Below are 17,141 nucleotides of genomic sequence, written 5' to 3'. Positions count from 1 at the left end.
AAGATTCGAAGAAAAAATGCAAATCGAAGTTATTAATATATGGTTCGTAGTAGAGCGTAAGTAACTTTTAGTTAAATAAGTAACTTATATACATAAATGAATGTATTTATTACATCTGTATAAACAAAATTTTACTTCATATTTTGATTGAATTCATGACCTTTTGAATATATATGTGTAGGAAGACAATACGAAAATTGAGATTTAATAATAATCGCGACGCCCTCGTCCACCACGTCCACCTCCACCATTTCGATCACGGAAATTATTATTGAATTTTGACATCTCGTTTGCACGTCGATCCTTCATCGCTTTGAAACGACTTGCCATATCACGAAGTTCAGTTGGTACTTCCTGACCAGCTTCTTCCAAGATGCCTATAAGCTCCTTGGCAACACCCCACTCGTTGCGAGTTATAAAACTAATCGATGTTCCAGTACGGCCAGCACGACCGGTACGTCCAACCCTATGCACATATTCCTCAATGTTGCGAGGGAAATCATAGTTCACCACATGTCTAAACAGATAATTTAAAAAACATAAATACCAGTATTACTTATGTAAAGTATAATCATACTAACGTAATATCATCTATATCTAGACCTCTGGAAGCGACATCTGTTGCTATCAACAACTTGATATATCCTGTACTTATGTCGGCAATGGCTTGTTCTCGATCGGCCTAACAAGAATATTTTTATAAAATTAGAAAAAAAACACTACAGTTATAACATCAACACATAAATACCTGCTCTCTAGAGCCATGTATAGCGGTGCACGAAACACCCTCCAACAACAAATCACTAGACAAATCATCTGCACGAACTTTCTTTCCACAAAAGATGATCGCTTTGTCATTTTCTCTCATGTTTCTGATAAACTGTTTAATCTGTAATCAAAGACAAATAGTAGTAGAATTAATTTAATTTGTATTACAAAATATAAAATTTACCGCGAAATATTTATCCTCTTCGTCCAGTATTTCTATCACTTGTTTGACCGAATGCGTTGCGGCCAAATCAAGCGACCCTACACATACTTGTATAGGATTACCCATATAGCTTTGTGCTAAACGTCTCACCCCTGGGGGCCAAGTTGCACTGGTCATCACAGTTTGTCTATCAGGTCGGATATCCAATAAAACTTTTCGTATTTGCGGTTCAAAACCCATATCTAACATACGATCAGCTTCGTCCAAAACCAAATACGTTACACTAGACACGTTAATAACATTGGCTTCAATGAGATCATTAAGACGTCCTGGAGTGCAAATAATGATTTCAACACCGTCCTGAACGTTGCTTATTTGTTCTCGACGATTGCCTCCGCCATATACACACACACTAAAATTTAAAAACTTACATGCGATTAAGAACTCATTAGAATGGAATCTTAAGTGCTTACGCCTTCATGCCACGAAATGAATATTTGTTGACCTCTTTTTCAATTTGTAGAGCAAGTTCTCGTGTCGGAGCAAGCACCAATACATTGGGCCCCCCACGCTGTGACCGTGGTGTGCTTTGGTACTCGGTATGAATCATAGCGGGCAACAAAAAAGCTAAGGTTTTACCTGTACCTGTTTGTGCTATGCCAATCATGTCCTCGCCCCTTAAAAGGATTGGCCAAGCTTGTGATTGTATGGGAGATGGCTTGATAAATTCTTGTTTGTGAATTTCGTGCAATAAATCAGGGTAAGCCCCAAAGCACTGCTCAAATTTCCATATTGGATTCGGAATATCTGAATCGTCATCTTGTTTAAACACCCGTGACACCGATATATCATTGTTTTCTTTTCGTATGCGAGCTACCTCTTCTGGTGTTAAATTTGCTACTTCAGGGTCTTCTTTGTAGAAGTTTTTGGTAAGAGGTGGACATTTAGCCCATCGTTTTGTTTTTTCTTCTTTCTGTAACATTCATGTCTATATTATATATTTGTACTAACAATTTATTTTAAAAAATGTGTGTTACCGCTCTACGATTCGCGGCATCCCAATCAATAATACCGGTAAATTTAGACTCGGTTTGTTCTCCAGAATAGCTTGACTCCTTTGTAGTATAGTTATTGGAACTACCCAATTTCCATTCTTCGTTTTCCTCACTTTTGAAGTGATAATTACCACTACTTCCACCGGCACTGCGAGAACCTCCATAGCTATCCCGTCCACCTGAATCCATTTGATTCTCAATATATTTGTATGCGTCATTAACATCTTGCTCATTATTTCCACTAATAGTGGCTACACCACTTATTTTGTCAAGATCTACTCGGACATGGAAATCATTCTGTACACGTTTTATGTTGGCACCACTCCGACCTATAACCAAACCAATACAATCCGATGGAATATTTATGGATTGACTGTGTTCATGCCTTTGGTAGTTATTGCGTTTTCCACCGGTATGACCGCGATCCGAGTTATGTTGTCGTCCTTTGGAAAAGGAGTTATTTTGGTTGTCATTATAACAGACATATGGTTTAGCGGGAGTTTGGTCGTCGTCGTCCCAGTTTTCTTCCACCCATTCCGTCATTGTAGTTCTTTTCCTATCGTAAAATATTTATTAATTTTATATTAAAATAACGACACTTTCGTTAAACGACTGAGCCTCAAAAAGTAGGAAACTTTCAGAAATACAAATTCATACAGGTTAAGATTAAGTACAAGCCACGATTAATAAAATATAAAATAGAAACCAATAATGAACGCACTGTGAATAGAAACGGTATATTACCAGGCAATTACCAAGCAAGGCGAATTTAGTTCATATTCGCCTTGAGAAACACAGTAGTATGGGCAGCCCTGCCAACTTATCAATATTTCGCGTTTTGTGAGAAATTTGATTCGTGAACAATGTACAAAATTGCAAGTGAAAACACTTTTTTCCAATTTTTTCGAGTTCCCTGGATGTGAGTTTAACAGGCACTTAGGTGTGGGATGGTGTGAGTGCTTGGTCTGTTTGCTCGATCGGAATGGCGTGGTTGCTATGGCAAATTCGAACTTTTATGGTAACATTAAAAGGCATATAGTAACGACAAAAAAAAAAAAAAAAAAATTATATATATATATATATACAATATAATTTCTTTGTAATAAACAAATATTTTTAACCTATTCCGTAGCTTTTTTATTGAGAAATATCTTCATTTGGTAATATTTTATATACCGGGGAACTTTATTTGCATATTCAACAAAAGAAAAAAGTTTATTAAACAAAAAATTAAAAATAATGTCGGTAGCTCAATCTATGCACTGCTTTATTGCCCTAAACATTTTAAATAATCTAATAGTCTTTGAAAAAATAAAGTAAAAGATCAACCTCAGGCAACAAATACCGGTATTAGCTTCCCTGATACTAAAAAAATAATTATTTATTAAAAAAAAATTAAATTGCAATTTCTCAAACTGCTCCGAAGTATCAATACAATTAATGTAACGTGCAACGTGGAACGTGTCTTGGAACAGTCTTTTTTATTTGTCTTCTTAAAAGTTTGATAATTTTTCATTAAAAATAAGTATAAACTGTCGTTTGTCGGCAGTATTGTCGTCGAAATAAATTATGGGAATTAAGTCTAGTAGTTCATCCGGATTATGGGCTTAATTTCTGAGATAATTCCGAAAAAGTCGTTAATCCCCGAAACTTAACTTGGCGCTTACATGGCACACTTTCTTACTAATATATTCACAATTCTATTGTTGACGTCGACACTGTCTACGAATTAACCTAACCTAATGAAATAAAATGCTCTTTTTAAGTTTTCTTGCTTTTTGGAAACCAAAACTTGACAACATCTGTCATAGCTCACCGAGACAAGGATGACAGAATATAAAGTTTGGACATGGCGAAGAGAATGCAGCTTCCATATAACAGACCATAGATGACTAGATGCGAAATTCTTTTTCTCGTGAGAGCGCTGTGAAAATGTGAATTTTTTATAATTGAATGGTTATTTTTTAAAGAAAAATTGGGAGCTTTTAGTTTCCACACCACCATTGAGGTTAGTATTTAGTGTGCGGTTACTCAGTAGGTTTATATCACCCGTATACACCTACATATAATAAAAATAAGCACAATCAGAATAAAATACATGAATAAGCAAAAAATTCAAAAATTGATATTGAAATGAAATGTTCAAAATTGAATTACAAAAGTAATATAATAATAATAAGGTAATGAAACCGAAAAACATAAGTATCAATAAATACATAAAATATTGCAATTTTTACTATAACATAAAAATTGGTTAACAACAAATTGTGAAATAACGAATACAATAAATTAAAGGACCTTAATTTTTATAACTTACAAATAGTTGACACAAGAATGTTTGTAAATTATCTCAGATTCAAATGATATCCCCTTACCGCTTTTTACCATAAAATATTTGCAGATATTCAAATTTTTAGACATAAACCAAATCGCAGTTTTCAATAAAATTACATGTGCATATGTAAAATTTATTCATATACAAATGTATCCAAGACGAATTAAAAGTATCAGCCGAAAGGATATAAGAGGCTTGGAAAAACCTGAAAACCCTTCAATCTGAATTATTACGTTTCAATTGAATTTATTTTAAAACTAATCAGTATAAATATTTAAATCACTAAATTTTTCCATTACCGCAAAAACGAACTGTTTTCGTTAATTATTTTTGGTGGCTTACTTCTGGCAGCTCGCCATTTCGACATCATCATTGAATGCTGCCAATTTTTAAATGAGAGGCTGGGTGCGCTCTCACACAAAATGAAAGAGTTTCGCATCTAATTATCTATGTAACAGAACGTGGTAAGAACTGAGATTGTGATGGTCCCGCACGAAATAATCAACGCAGCTACGGCCAATGTTACTTCGTTGCCGTATGACAAAGTTGCAGTCTTACCCTGTATAAACGTAGTATAAGGAGAGCCAGGGTTGTAGTTTTTTTGTAACTAAATTGCATAGGAACCTTTTCATCAAGATACGGTTTTTTCTAAAAATTGTACATCTGTTATTAAAGCTGCTAATATAAAAAACATTCCCCATAAATGTCTGGTAGATACTGGTGAAGTGACAGTCCTTGGTCACATACAAGTCCGGATCGTTAGTGATGTCGAAATGACTCCCGTAGGAACGGGGTCTATTATCCAGTATAATATCGCAAAATAAATTAATGTTTCCTGGAATGAAGCTCGCAAATCTAAATAAGTAATTTAATAGCCCCGTAAATGGGTTCAATACTAAATAAGTTTCGCCTGCAATATTACGACCTGAAAATTGCAACCCTACTAAAAGTGCGTCGACCCATTGCTCCCGTACAGGCGAAGGAAGTTGTGGGCCAAACACTTATTTTGTGCCAATTGAAGTAAAAATAAAACATTTTTTTATAAAAAAAGTTAATTAAGTGTCTAAGGGATTCTAATATATTCTATAGTGTGTTCCTTAAAGTATAATTTATAAAGGAAGAAAAATTATCTATGCACATAAAATTAACGTTCTCTGCTAGCACCAATCTCAAAGGGAAATAAGCAATAAAACAAAAAAAAAAAAAATATAAACGAGTTGCGATAGCTGTGAAGAGCTCAAGAGCGAGTGAAATGGGGGCAGATCAATTATCGAATAGAGTTTTGCTTCTTTGACAAGTGTTTGGCAAGGCAAAAGTGGAAAATTCAATACCGTCTTAAAACGAAAACAAAAGCGAAACGCAGTAATACATAGAAATATACAATAAATAGGAATAACAGCATAAAGAAGGAAAGGTGTAAGTGGAGTTAATGGCGACTGCAAACTCCAAGTGGGAAAGGAAAAAGGCGACGTCGATTACCGAAAATGGCGTTCTACTCGGGTTGGTCTGTAACCTTTCCCTTTTGATCGGTTGCAAGGACTGGGCATAGAAAACGGCAGTGACTTAAAAAGTTGTATATATATATATAGTAAAGACTTTTGTAATGTGTAATATTTAATATTAATTCAAAATGGATATAAATTGTGTAGTGTAAAATCAGTAAAACAGTGAGCTCTAACAAAGGACAGTTAAAACAAAGGAAATTCACAATATCTGAATGTATGTATGATTATGTGAAAATTATTAAAATTATGTAAATGATTTCATTTTAGCTAGGCACTATTTTAAAATAATACTTAAAAGGATTTGTACCTAGCAATCTTCTTAACAACATATAAGGAAAAATGCCCAGTGCTTCCTTCACTTCGTCGCGCTCGTATGTGCGGCGTTCTAGACGTAAAGGTGCCAACCGCATTGCTTTACCCAATCGTCCATCCGGTTAGTTCTATATTATTAACATATTTATTCAATCATTTTGAAATTCTTCCATAATAAGGTAACATAATGGATCCTATGATACAAAATATACCCGGTTCAAGTGCTTCTTCAAACGCTAGTGCAGGTGCCAACGCCAATGCTATTGCACCGTCACTTCAAAATAATACCAATCCGCCAAACTCGAGTGTCATCTCTACAACTATGAATGTGTCATCAGCTCCATCTGGTTCACTTTCCACACCACAATTATCGTCGTGTTCTTCAGGTGACACATCATCGCAATCGGCTGCTATTGTTGTTAGCGCATCTTCAGCAGCTATGACAGCCTCAGCAGCTGCAGGTGCAAATTCATCAGAAATGTTTACTAATGTTTCTGGTGCTTCATGCTCGCAGTCATCAACTACTTCTGGACCTTCAACGTCCAGGTCTGTTGCTGGTTCCTGCAACCTTGGAGCCGCAGGCGGACAAAAAATGCTTGGTGCCACATGTTCCAGTAACTTAATAAGTTCGTCAGTTTTTAACACAGGAGGCGGTTTTGTAGGAGCACATTTGATGGATACAGAAACAAGTAATAATTGTGCAGGTGAATGAAAATCCATAGTTTTCTCGTAAAATTACCTAGTTAATTTTTAGAACAAATTTATGTAGGTTCCTTTAGTAGTTCAGTGAATATTACTGCCGACACTTCCAGTAGTAAAAATAATACTGGCTGTAAGTTAATACAAATTTCAATTTTAATTGCATCAAGCAAATATCTATTTTTATACCCGCGCGCACTTATGCACCCTGGTTGTATGTAACAGCATATGTAACATATATACCAAAAAGCTCAGAATGATTTCAGTAGTTGATTCAGACATGTCTGTCCTCCTGTCCTTCCGTGCGCACGATAACTTGAGAAAATATTAATGTATTTCTATGAAATAGCATAACGGTAATTTAAAAAAAGCTATATGTCTTTATAAATAAAGCAAAATTACCTACGTTTCCTACAAATCTAACAACAGAAATATGGCGCAAATAAAATTTTGAAAAGGGCACCATGCCCACTTTTGGATAAATGTCTGTTTCTCAATAACTACTTTAAAAAATTTAAGTTTGCTTCAAAGAATTAGAATTATATTTAACTAAAATGTGCGCGGGTATATAAAGTTCGGTTCTGACGTAATTTGGTACTTCCTTACTTAATTAAAACAAGCGATATTTCCCAATTTCAGCAAGCAATTCAATGTATTCAAGTTCCGTGCCATGCAACTCATCAACTATGTCAAATGTATCTGCATCCACATCCACATCTGTGGCCAGTTGCTCACATCAATCACCTTACGATCTTCGTCGAAAGCTGCCCGCTAATGGTCATGAACAATGGTTCCCGTCCGCTTCCAATACTCTTGCCAACAACAGTACGTCTAGTGCATCTGCTAATACTAGCAATAGCAGCCCACAATCCGTTTCCTGCGGTCCGTCACACATGGGTGGAAGCTGCAACATCTCATCTATATCTGCCATGCCATCATCGTCATCTTCAACTTCATCCTCAGCCATTGTTCACGCGCCATCAACTAGTGCCACTTTTCCTGTGAATTCAACCGCTACCGGTGCTCCACTGGGATCATCACCTACAGTACACAGTTCCATACCACAGCAACATTGCAGTGCTTTGCCGATTGGTGGCATTGAGGATAATAATCTTATGTCGCCAGCTCGCAAACGGTCACGCCGTTCATATGCACAAACGGCTGACATGCCTTGCATGGCAGCTTGTACGGGAAGCACCACACCGCCCGGTCCAACAGCAGCGCAATATTTACAATATGAACTGCCGGACGAAGTTCTACTTGCCATATATTCGTATCTTTTAGAGCAGGATTTGTGCCGTTTGGCAATTGTTTGCAAACGCTTCAATACCATTGCAAATGATAATGAATTGTGGAAACGGTTGTATCAGTCTGTGTTCGAATACGATCTGCCACTCTTCAGTACCGAACAAAGTAAGTTTGTCTTTGAAAAGCCAGAAGAATCCGAGTATTCCAATCCATGGAAAGAGAGTTTCAGACAACTCTATAGTGGAGTGCATGTTCGTGCTGGCTTTCAGGTAAATAGATTGTGTTTTTGCATATTTGCTCTCTAATTTTCATGAATTTACTTGCTTAGGACAAAAAATATCCCGGACGTAATATATTATTCTTTAACACCATACAAGCTGCACTTGATTACCCAGAACAAGCGGCCGCAGCCGCAATTGGCGGGTATACAAATGTTCCTGCATCTGATCCTACCACGACCAATGATCTGATCTCGATCTACCAAGACAGTATTACACCTGAAGACCATCCGGGCCCACTGATTTTCGTACATGCTGGCCATTATAAGGGCGAATACTTGTATATTGAATCAGATGTGACATTAATTGGGGCGGCCTCTGGTAACGTGGCAGAGTCTGTGGTGTTAGAACGTGAAGCGGGTTCCACAATGATGTTTGTAGAAGGAGCTAAATATGCTTACGTTGGCTATTTGACGCTGAAATTCTCACCGGATGTAACATCGACAGTCTCCCATCATAAACATTACTGTCTAGATATTGGAGAAAACTGCTCACCAACTGTAGACAACTGCATTATACGTAGTTCATCGGTTGTTGGCGCCGCAGTGTGTGTAAGTGGTGTTAACGCTAATCCAGTCATACGTAATTGCGATATAAGCGACTGCGAGAATGTCGGTCTTTATGTCACCGACTACGCTCAAGGAACTTATGAGCACAATGAAATCAGCCGCAATGCTTTGGCCGGTATTTGGGTAAAGAACTTCGCCAGTCCTATTATGCGCGAAAATCACATTCACCATGGGCGCGATGTAGGCATATTTACGTTTGAGAATGGCATGGTGAGTATAGGAGAATTAATTCATATAATTTGGCTAAAATCACCTAATCAATCAACAATTTGGGCCGTAGGGTTACTTTGAGAAAAATGATATACATAATAACCGAATCGCTGGGTTCGAAGTGAAAGCTGGTGCCAATCCTACCGTAGTCAAATGTGAGATACATCATGGCCAGACAGGCGGAATTTATGTGCATGAGAATGGCTTGGGTCAGTTCATTGAAAATCGTATACACTCGAATAATTTTGCAGGTAAACCATACCACATTAGGAAGTATCCCTTAAAAAAAAAAACTATTTTATTTATACCAGGTGTTTGGATAACTTCGAATAGTAATCCCACTATACGAAAGAATGAAATTTACAATGGACATCAAGGGGGTGTTTACATCTTTGGCGAGGGGCGTGGGCTTATAGAACATAATAATATTTATGGCAATGCATTGGCTGGCATACAAATACGAACAAACAGTGATCCGATAGTGCGTCACAATAAAATACATCATGGCCAACATGGAGGCATTTACGTGCACGAAAAGGGTCAAGGTTTAATCGAAGAAAATGAAGTATACTCGAACACATTAGCTGGTGTTTGGATAACTACAGGCAGCACCCCAGTTTTGCGACGAAATCGCATACATTCCGGCAAACAGGTGAGGAAAACGAACAATAAAAAGGCAGAACAGTTATAATTGTTTTGCTTGTTTTTAATGTTTTGTGACAGCAAATGGAGTTTATTACATTTAATTTTGTAAGGTACACTTTATTGGAAGTGTTGCCTGCGAGAATTCTGTTTAAGGTTTTGATAGCTGTAGCAGACAGATTGATATTTCTAAACCATTTGCCTTTATTAGTATAAAATAAATATTGTACAATTCGTTATAGATTCTTTTTTTTTTGACAATTTCGTCCGAAAAGTTATTCTGTATTTCTTCTCGAATGTAATGGTATAGCGAAAAGAAGGATTAGCCGTATGCCACCGGACATACAGTCAGCCCAACGCAGCTCCATCTTAGGTTCATTGAGAGAGCTGTGTTTGGATAAGGCACTGTGATGATTAGAGGGCACAAAAGAATTTGAGGTCGAAGTGCAATCCTTTTCATTTAGTCATTCATTCAAGTATATTTTTATGGATTCTGGATTAATTAATTGCATGAGAAGATACTATTCTTTCATATGCCATATATGATTTTTTATAAGGGTATTGTCAAAAAATGTAACCCTTATCCCATGTCGTTCCATTTGGCACCTTAATCCCATGTTGATGGGATAATATATAACGCCAACAGAAAATTAGAAAAAAATCATAAGGTATCTTCTAAGCTTTAACTAAACATATCCGAAGAGATTTAAATTTTTTTATTTTTTATTTTAATAATAGTTTATCATAAACAAATGGTATCAAACATGCACCGTGCAGTAGTTTCATAAGAAAAACGGGACACGAAGGACCATCAACTTGGGATTAGGGTTAATTGCAGGTTTCAGAAAATAAATGCTAATTGGTTTCACGCTCAACTACGCTCCATACGTAGTAATCCAAGGGATTAAGGTCAGGAGAGTTAGGCGGCCATAAGTTCGGTGTTATGTGGTCATGTAAATTTTTAGCTTTCCAATTTTGTGTCGCCAACGCTTTGTTTGAAGGAACAGAGTCTTGCTGAGAGATGTATTGGCTGTGGCCGTGTACACTATCAATTCAGCCATCGGCCATTTCTGCGGTTTTGGTTTTGGTAAACATTTTTTTTCATCAGAAAAGGAACCATAACGCTTTTCAGGCGCTTCGGGGTGTTTCATTTTGTTTAAAAGGCGTTTTGATCGGATAACTCCCTGTTCTCATGTTAGCTTCGACATAAATTGTCTTCTGCGTATAACCTAGGATTTATACCGAAGATCTGCATGCACAACTTGACGGATAAGATCCTCAGAAACAAGAGTCTTCGTCAGAACGTCAGAACGTGTTTTTTGCGTTCTGCAACAGATTCTGTATCGCCGCTTGATGTTTCCAATTCACGGCGAACCTTATGAACCAATGAACGGCAGCAGTTAAGAAAATTAGAGATTTCTAAATCGGTGTGATTTGCACATATAACGACGATAACTGCGTGTCTCTTCATTTCCTGAGTTAAGTTATAGTCCTCCATGCCTTATCTGCAAAAGAGCAAAGAGAAAAATAATGGTTTCGGGAAGTTATAGTCACATATTTACATGCATGCTCTCAAATACCGTATGCACCCTGTATGTATATGTATTTTTATTTATTTTCTCATGTGACATTTTAAACGATTTTCCATTTCTAAAAAAGATAGTTTAAATACAACACTCCACATTGGTTATTGCAATTCAAAATCAAATCTTATAAAAATCCTTATATTTTCTGAAGAATTTACACATGTTTCTAAATGAATCTCTTGACATCATTTTTCAAATATGAACTCAAATCACTGCAAATTTACTTCACAGGTCGGCGTATATTTTTATGACAATGGGCATGGCAAGCTTGAGGATAATGACATTTTCAATCATCTTTACTCTGGCGTACAAATACGAACTGGCAGCAATCCCGTTATACGTGGCAATAAAATTTGGGGCGGACAAAATGGTGGCGTATTAGTATACAATGGTGGTCTGGGCTTATTAGAACAAAACGAAATATTTGACAATGCCATGGCTGGAGTTTGGATAAAAACTGATTCAAATCCGACGTTAAAACGTAATAAGATTTATGACGGGCGTGATGGCGGCATTTGTATATTTAATGGTGGCAAAGGTATTCTTGAAGAGAACGATATCTTCCGCAACACGCAGGCTGGCGTTCTCATATCTACGCAATCCCACCCGATTTTGCGACGTAATCGTATTTATGATGGCCAAGCAGCTGGAGTTGAAATTACAAACAATGCATCTGCTACCTTGGAGCATAATCAGATTTTCAAAAATAAATTCGGTGGCTTGTGTCTAGCTAGTGGCGTACATCCCGTGGTACGTGGTAACAATATATTCAACAACGAAGACGAGGTCGAGAAAGCAGTCTCAGGCGGTCAGTGCCTGTACAAAATTAGCAGCTATACATCATTTCCAATGCATGACTTTTATCGTTGCCAAACTTGCAATACGACTGACCGTAACGCGATTTGTGTGAATTGTATTAAACATTGTCATGCTGGACACGATGTAGAATTCATTCGACATGATCGGTGAGTAAATAATTATATATATAAATAAATTAATTAAAAGATTTGCTGGTAATGTGTCTGATTAGGCTGTATAATATGTATTACATATTCAATATTCTGATGGTATGCAAAAAATAGATATTTTGGAGGATAAATGTCTAATTAGTTTGAAGTGAGCGTTAAGTAAATGTAGGGGAATGTTTCTGATTAGATTAGAAAAATTTAGCTGTTAGGCGCATCAATGTATAAAATAGATGAATTTCTTTAAGTTTTGTTACTAAATATATGTTTTCTTTACCCCTTTTAATTAGCTTCTTTTGTGATTGTGGTGCTGGTACGCTAACAAATCAGTGCCAATTACAAGGCGAGCCGACTCAAGATACGGATACACTGTACGATTCGGCAGCACCTATGGAATCTCATACACTTATGGTGAATTAATTTTGCTAGTTTATAAGTATTTCATTAAGGCCTACATTCGAATATAAATTTTCTGAACGGGAGAGATAGTCAGATGATTTGAGCTAACATATAATGTTGCATCATATATGTTATGCTATTTTTATGTTATCTTGTGAGGATTCTCTCTGCAATTCCTGATATTTCCTGTTATGAATCTAGTATTTTGTTTTTAAGTTTATTCGGCTTTATCCTTATTTTCGTGTGAAAAAATCATTGCTATAAATTGCAATAAAATAGAAAAAAAAAAATGTTTTGTAATTTATCATTTTATTTTTGTTTAGCATTGTAGTTTATGGGAATGTTTCGTTCATATGTAATTCACGTTAAGGCTGAATAAACCAAAGCAAAACATTATGCGAGTGGAGTGTGAGATAGATAGTTTCGTTGGTAGAATACGATAACATATTCAACACAATTCTCTCAAATGGGGACTTTAGTGGTTACCATTTGGCATACAACCAATTATACTTACATGCTTACGTTTTGCTTTAATAAAAAGAAATTTGTAGATACTTCAAGATCAAGCATTTGAAAGTATGTACTATTAATTTTGACGCAGGCTTCTGTTAAGAAATCGATTATTACTATTATTTTTTATGCAAACATCATTTTAAATTAATTTTGCGTTAAAAAAACTATTTTTTAAACTAATCATTTTATATTCCTGAGCAACTCCGATAATATCAGGATGAACTGGGATATTTCATCGTTTTTTTTAAATACTTCTAATTTTTGTTAATTGTAATTAAAAAAAAAAAAACTTACCAAACATTTACATGACGTTTCGTTTGATTAGATTTGAATTGCTTGAAATATAGCATATAGTGGTCCGACGAAACAAATTATTCGTAAGTTTTAAAAAATGTTATAAAAATTACATCCCTTGCGAAATGTAATTAATTTATTCATATCCCATTCGTCCTATTCATTTCTATTGATATTAGGCCTACAAGCAATATAAATGAACTGAACTGAACATTAGTTAGGTATCTACTCAAATCACATGTGGATGTGTAAAATAATTTCTGCATTATTATTTCGTAAACTTGCAAGTCCAAGTTATATGTTCACTTTAATCACGCATGTACAGCAGAGGATGGACGAAATAAAACTTCACGTCCATAATACAAATTGCGATCAATTTTAAAAGAAAAAAAGAAAAAAGAATATAAAGTCATGAGTTTATGAGCATTTTGTCACATGGCGTAGAAAAGGAACACAAGATACTAGAAACACGATAATACAGAAATGAAAAATTAACCTAATCGGTTGAAAGCAGAAATTGACAAGTACTCATATACAAAGTTAATTTAAGTTATATGATTTTTTTTTACAATTTATACTCATTGTATATTATAAAGAAAAGTTAAATTGCGAAAAACAACTATGAGCGATGCATAAATACACATATACAATGTGGTAAAGCAAAATTTAAAATGTGCAATTAGAGAGAACTAATCAAACTACTAGAAGGAATGATATCTATGAAAATATATAAACCACATTAGAAATTGCTTAGGTACTAGCATAAAAGTACATACAAACTCTACGTATATGATTATCATGGTTATATGTAAGGCAACCACAGACGACACGCAACTCTTCTAAAATATAACCAGTTGAAGAGAAAACTAGGAAATTTTAAATTAGTTTTCGACTACGAGCGTCTCGCGCGCATCAATTTCATTTCATTTCATAGAAGCAGACGTTTTCTTTTTTATTTTGTATTTTTTCATGCAGTTTTTATATGGCAAATTATAACTATTATTAAGTTAAGTATATTGTAATAATTGGAGTTTTCACACTGAATCCGTTAAAGTTGTACTCGTTATTCGATAACTCGGTAAACTTTTCGAATACCGCTTCCCCCTTTTTACTCGTTAAAATGATAACTAATTTTGTAAATCTACAGATAGTACATTCACAGAAGGAATAAATTTGTGTCGGGTATTTTATTTATTTGAAAGACACAATTAAAATAGTATACCCTATGATCAAAAAATACCAAGTAAATGCCATCGTGCAAGCACCGTATTTACCTGATATGGCGCCGTACGACTTCTTTTTGTTTTCCAAGTTGAAGTTACCACTTCGTGGAAGGAGATTTCGTCGGCCTGTCAGCGGTGCATGGAGGACTCTGTTAAACGTTGGCACATGTGTGTTGCTTCAGACGGGTCATATTTTGAAGGAGATAAAATAAATTTGGTTGAAATTTAACTCGGTTTGGTTTTATTTAAACATTCCCAGTATTTTCTGATCTTAGGGTATCGCGGAAAGTGAAAAGTCAAAAACCTCTGACTGTGATAACCAATTCAGTTGAGAGCATATCAACATGCTCGAGCAGATAGTGTAATACTTTGTAGTACGCAACAATGCGCCTGCTATTGAATGTTCACTAAAATTGTAATAATTTAAAATAAATTTAGATAAAATACATTCAATTCTATTCTATTTAATTCTACTCATTATTTTTATGCCCAAAAGCGAATAAGCCACATCCGAATGGGTTGGTGCGTGACTACCATTCGTTTGAATCTCCAAAAATCATGTGCCGTCCGTAGTCGGCTTAAAGTTGTAGATCCCTCTATTTGTCGAAAAACATCAAGACGCGCATCACAAATAGGAGGAGGAGCTCGGTCAAACACCAAATAAAGGGCGTAAGCGCTAATTATATATATATATATATATATAAGCATATACACAAAGGCGAATAAGCACTTCAAATGAAGGACCACACAAGTCAGGTGGGCTAAATATTCTTTGCAACGTTATCAGACTTGTCATCTCGATAACTCGTTAAAATTCTGTTCGGTAAATCTGCATGCATGTCAGAAGTTAACAACTAACGAATAACAACTTAACGGACAGGGTGTGAAAGTCCCTAATATTAAATTATATCTAGTGAACTGTTTGCCAGTTACATGCCAATCGAACACGTAAACCAACATAAATCCCAGTACACTATTAAATGACAATGTGTATGTAAAACTACTTTTATCTCGCGTATGTTTTAATATACATATATATTAAATATATAATAGGCATGAATACACACATACACGTATTACTTATTGAGTAATAACTAGACATGAAAGAGCAGAACATTGTGTACTTTGCATTAACTTTACATACCTACAATATTATAATAAATTAAAAATTACCATATGAATATGTAGATTACTCTTTAGCTGTAGTATAGATCTTGTAATTTGTCTGTATGCTCCGTTCGGCAGCCATGACAGCCGGATGGGTTTGTGTGGAACTGCTATTCGGTTGGTCTCGGATAGGATGCCCAGTGTAGACATGAAACATAAATTATAAAAAAAGTTTTTTGTTGCCTTTCAGTATGTGATGGCAAACTACCAAGCACATTTCCGTCATGCAAAAGCTTCTCATAAACATCACCTGCCGTTCGGAGGCAGCATACAGAGTTAGGCCTCTCCAATTGTAAGGCAATATTAAGACCCATATCACAAATTGGAGGAGTTGCTCGCCTAAAACAATTAACAAAAAATATATTCGACAATTATATATGTATTTATCTATACTTATATATATGTATATATATACATATGTGCTTTGTTTAATAGATATTGTCATTTTTTACTATAGACATTAGTGAATGAGAAGTGATTTGTAAGTATTACAATAATTTTTTATTTTACGAAATCAAAATTTTTATACACTAGTATTGTATATTTAACTATACAACAAAAACAAAAAAAAACAGTGGAGTAACATAACTTCCTGCAGTAAAGGCCATAAATTGACTCACACACTCACAATGAATGAGTAATATAATGCTACTATGGGCGTTAAAAAGCACACACTTCTTATAAGGGACATTTTTTTTTTTTTTTTGTTTATTAATCAGCTGCAGCTATAGTTATAGTCATAATAATCGAGTACCTATGTGTGAAATGCGTTGGAAATAAAATTCTGCACCTAATGGTAATGCCACGGGTGTGTATAATTTTTATACTCTTTGCTTGTTTGCTTTTTTGTTGAAATGTTCATTAACATACAAGCACAAATTATGTGTCTTGTAGATATATGTTTTAGTATTTTCATTTTATATAAATTTGTATGTATACGAATATTTTAATTCACTCCAGTGTGTCATTTAGTACTGTAAGTAAAAATATGTGTAGAAAAAGGCGATATGTATGTAAATGCCGAGTTGCACCACAATTATACGTACAACAATACCCCAAGGCTGCATGGGATTAAGGAAGTGTGTTTAGACGGTAGATAACTAAATTGAATATTATATTTTCTTTAAGTAATTTCGTTAACATTCATTGTTTATAGCCAGAACTGAAAAAAATATTTTGTTCTGCGTTACTCCCCATCTGCTATGGCATA

General features: G+C 35.3%; 2 protein-coding genes across 5 annotated transcripts; one reads left to right on the top strand and one right to left on the bottom strand.

Moving 5' to 3' along the window:
- Window positions 1-84: 84 nt before the first annotated feature.
- LOC129253336 (probable ATP-dependent RNA helicase DDX43) lies at window positions 85-2,731 on the bottom strand. 2 transcript variants are annotated; one of them, XM_054891656.1, is made up of 7 exons: window positions 2,708-2,731; window positions 1,969-2,542; window positions 1,405-1,904; window positions 953-1,343; window positions 749-889; window positions 582-682; window positions 85-517 (listed from the first exon to the last, which is right to left on the bottom strand). In XM_054891656.1, exons 2-7 carry the CDS (start codon window positions 2,527-2,529, stop codon window positions 205-207), a joined length of 2,007 nt encoding a protein of 668 aa, XP_054747631.1. In that variant the 5' UTR covers window positions 2,530-2,542; window positions 2,708-2,731; the 3' UTR covers window positions 85-204. The 2 variants fall into 2 exon arrangements, with proteins under 2 accessions (XP_054747631.1, XP_054747630.1); XM_054891655.1 differs by lacking the exon at window positions 2,708-2,731 and adding an exon at window positions 2,644-2,700.
- A 2,531-nt stretch (window positions 2,732-5,262) lies between these two features.
- On the top strand, window positions 5,263-16,757 carry LOC129253334 (F-box only protein 11). Of its 3 annotated transcripts, none has more exons than XM_054891653.1 (10): window positions 5,263-6,040; window positions 6,098-6,259; window positions 6,318-6,842; window positions 6,908-6,970; window positions 7,477-8,354; window positions 8,414-9,142; window positions 9,213-9,393; window positions 9,454-9,794; window positions 11,602-12,335; window positions 12,626-16,757. In XM_054891653.1, the coding sequence occupies exons 2-10, from the start codon at window positions 6,166-6,168 to the stop codon at window positions 12,753-12,755; spliced, it is 3,675 nt and encodes a 1,224-aa protein (XP_054747628.1). In that variant the 5' UTR covers window positions 5,263-6,040; window positions 6,098-6,165; the 3' UTR covers window positions 12,756-16,757. The 3 variants fall into 3 exon arrangements, with proteins under 3 accessions (XP_054747628.1, XP_054747627.1, XP_054747629.1); XM_054891652.1 differs by having other exon boundaries at window positions 6,094-6,259; XM_054891654.1 differs by lacking the exon at window positions 6,908-6,970 and having other exon boundaries at window positions 5,264-6,040; window positions 6,094-6,259.
- Window positions 16,758-17,141: the final 384 nt, after the last annotated feature.

This window comes from Anastrepha obliqua, chromosome 1 (assembly GCF_027943255.1).
Source record: "Anastrepha obliqua isolate idAnaObli1 chromosome 1, idAnaObli1_1.0, whole genome shotgun sequence".
NCBI lineage: Eukaryota > Metazoa > Arthropoda > Insecta > Diptera > Tephritidae > Anastrepha > Anastrepha obliqua.
Note: the sequence above shows the minus strand (reverse complement) of the source record. Positions and strands in the feature narration are given on the sequence as shown.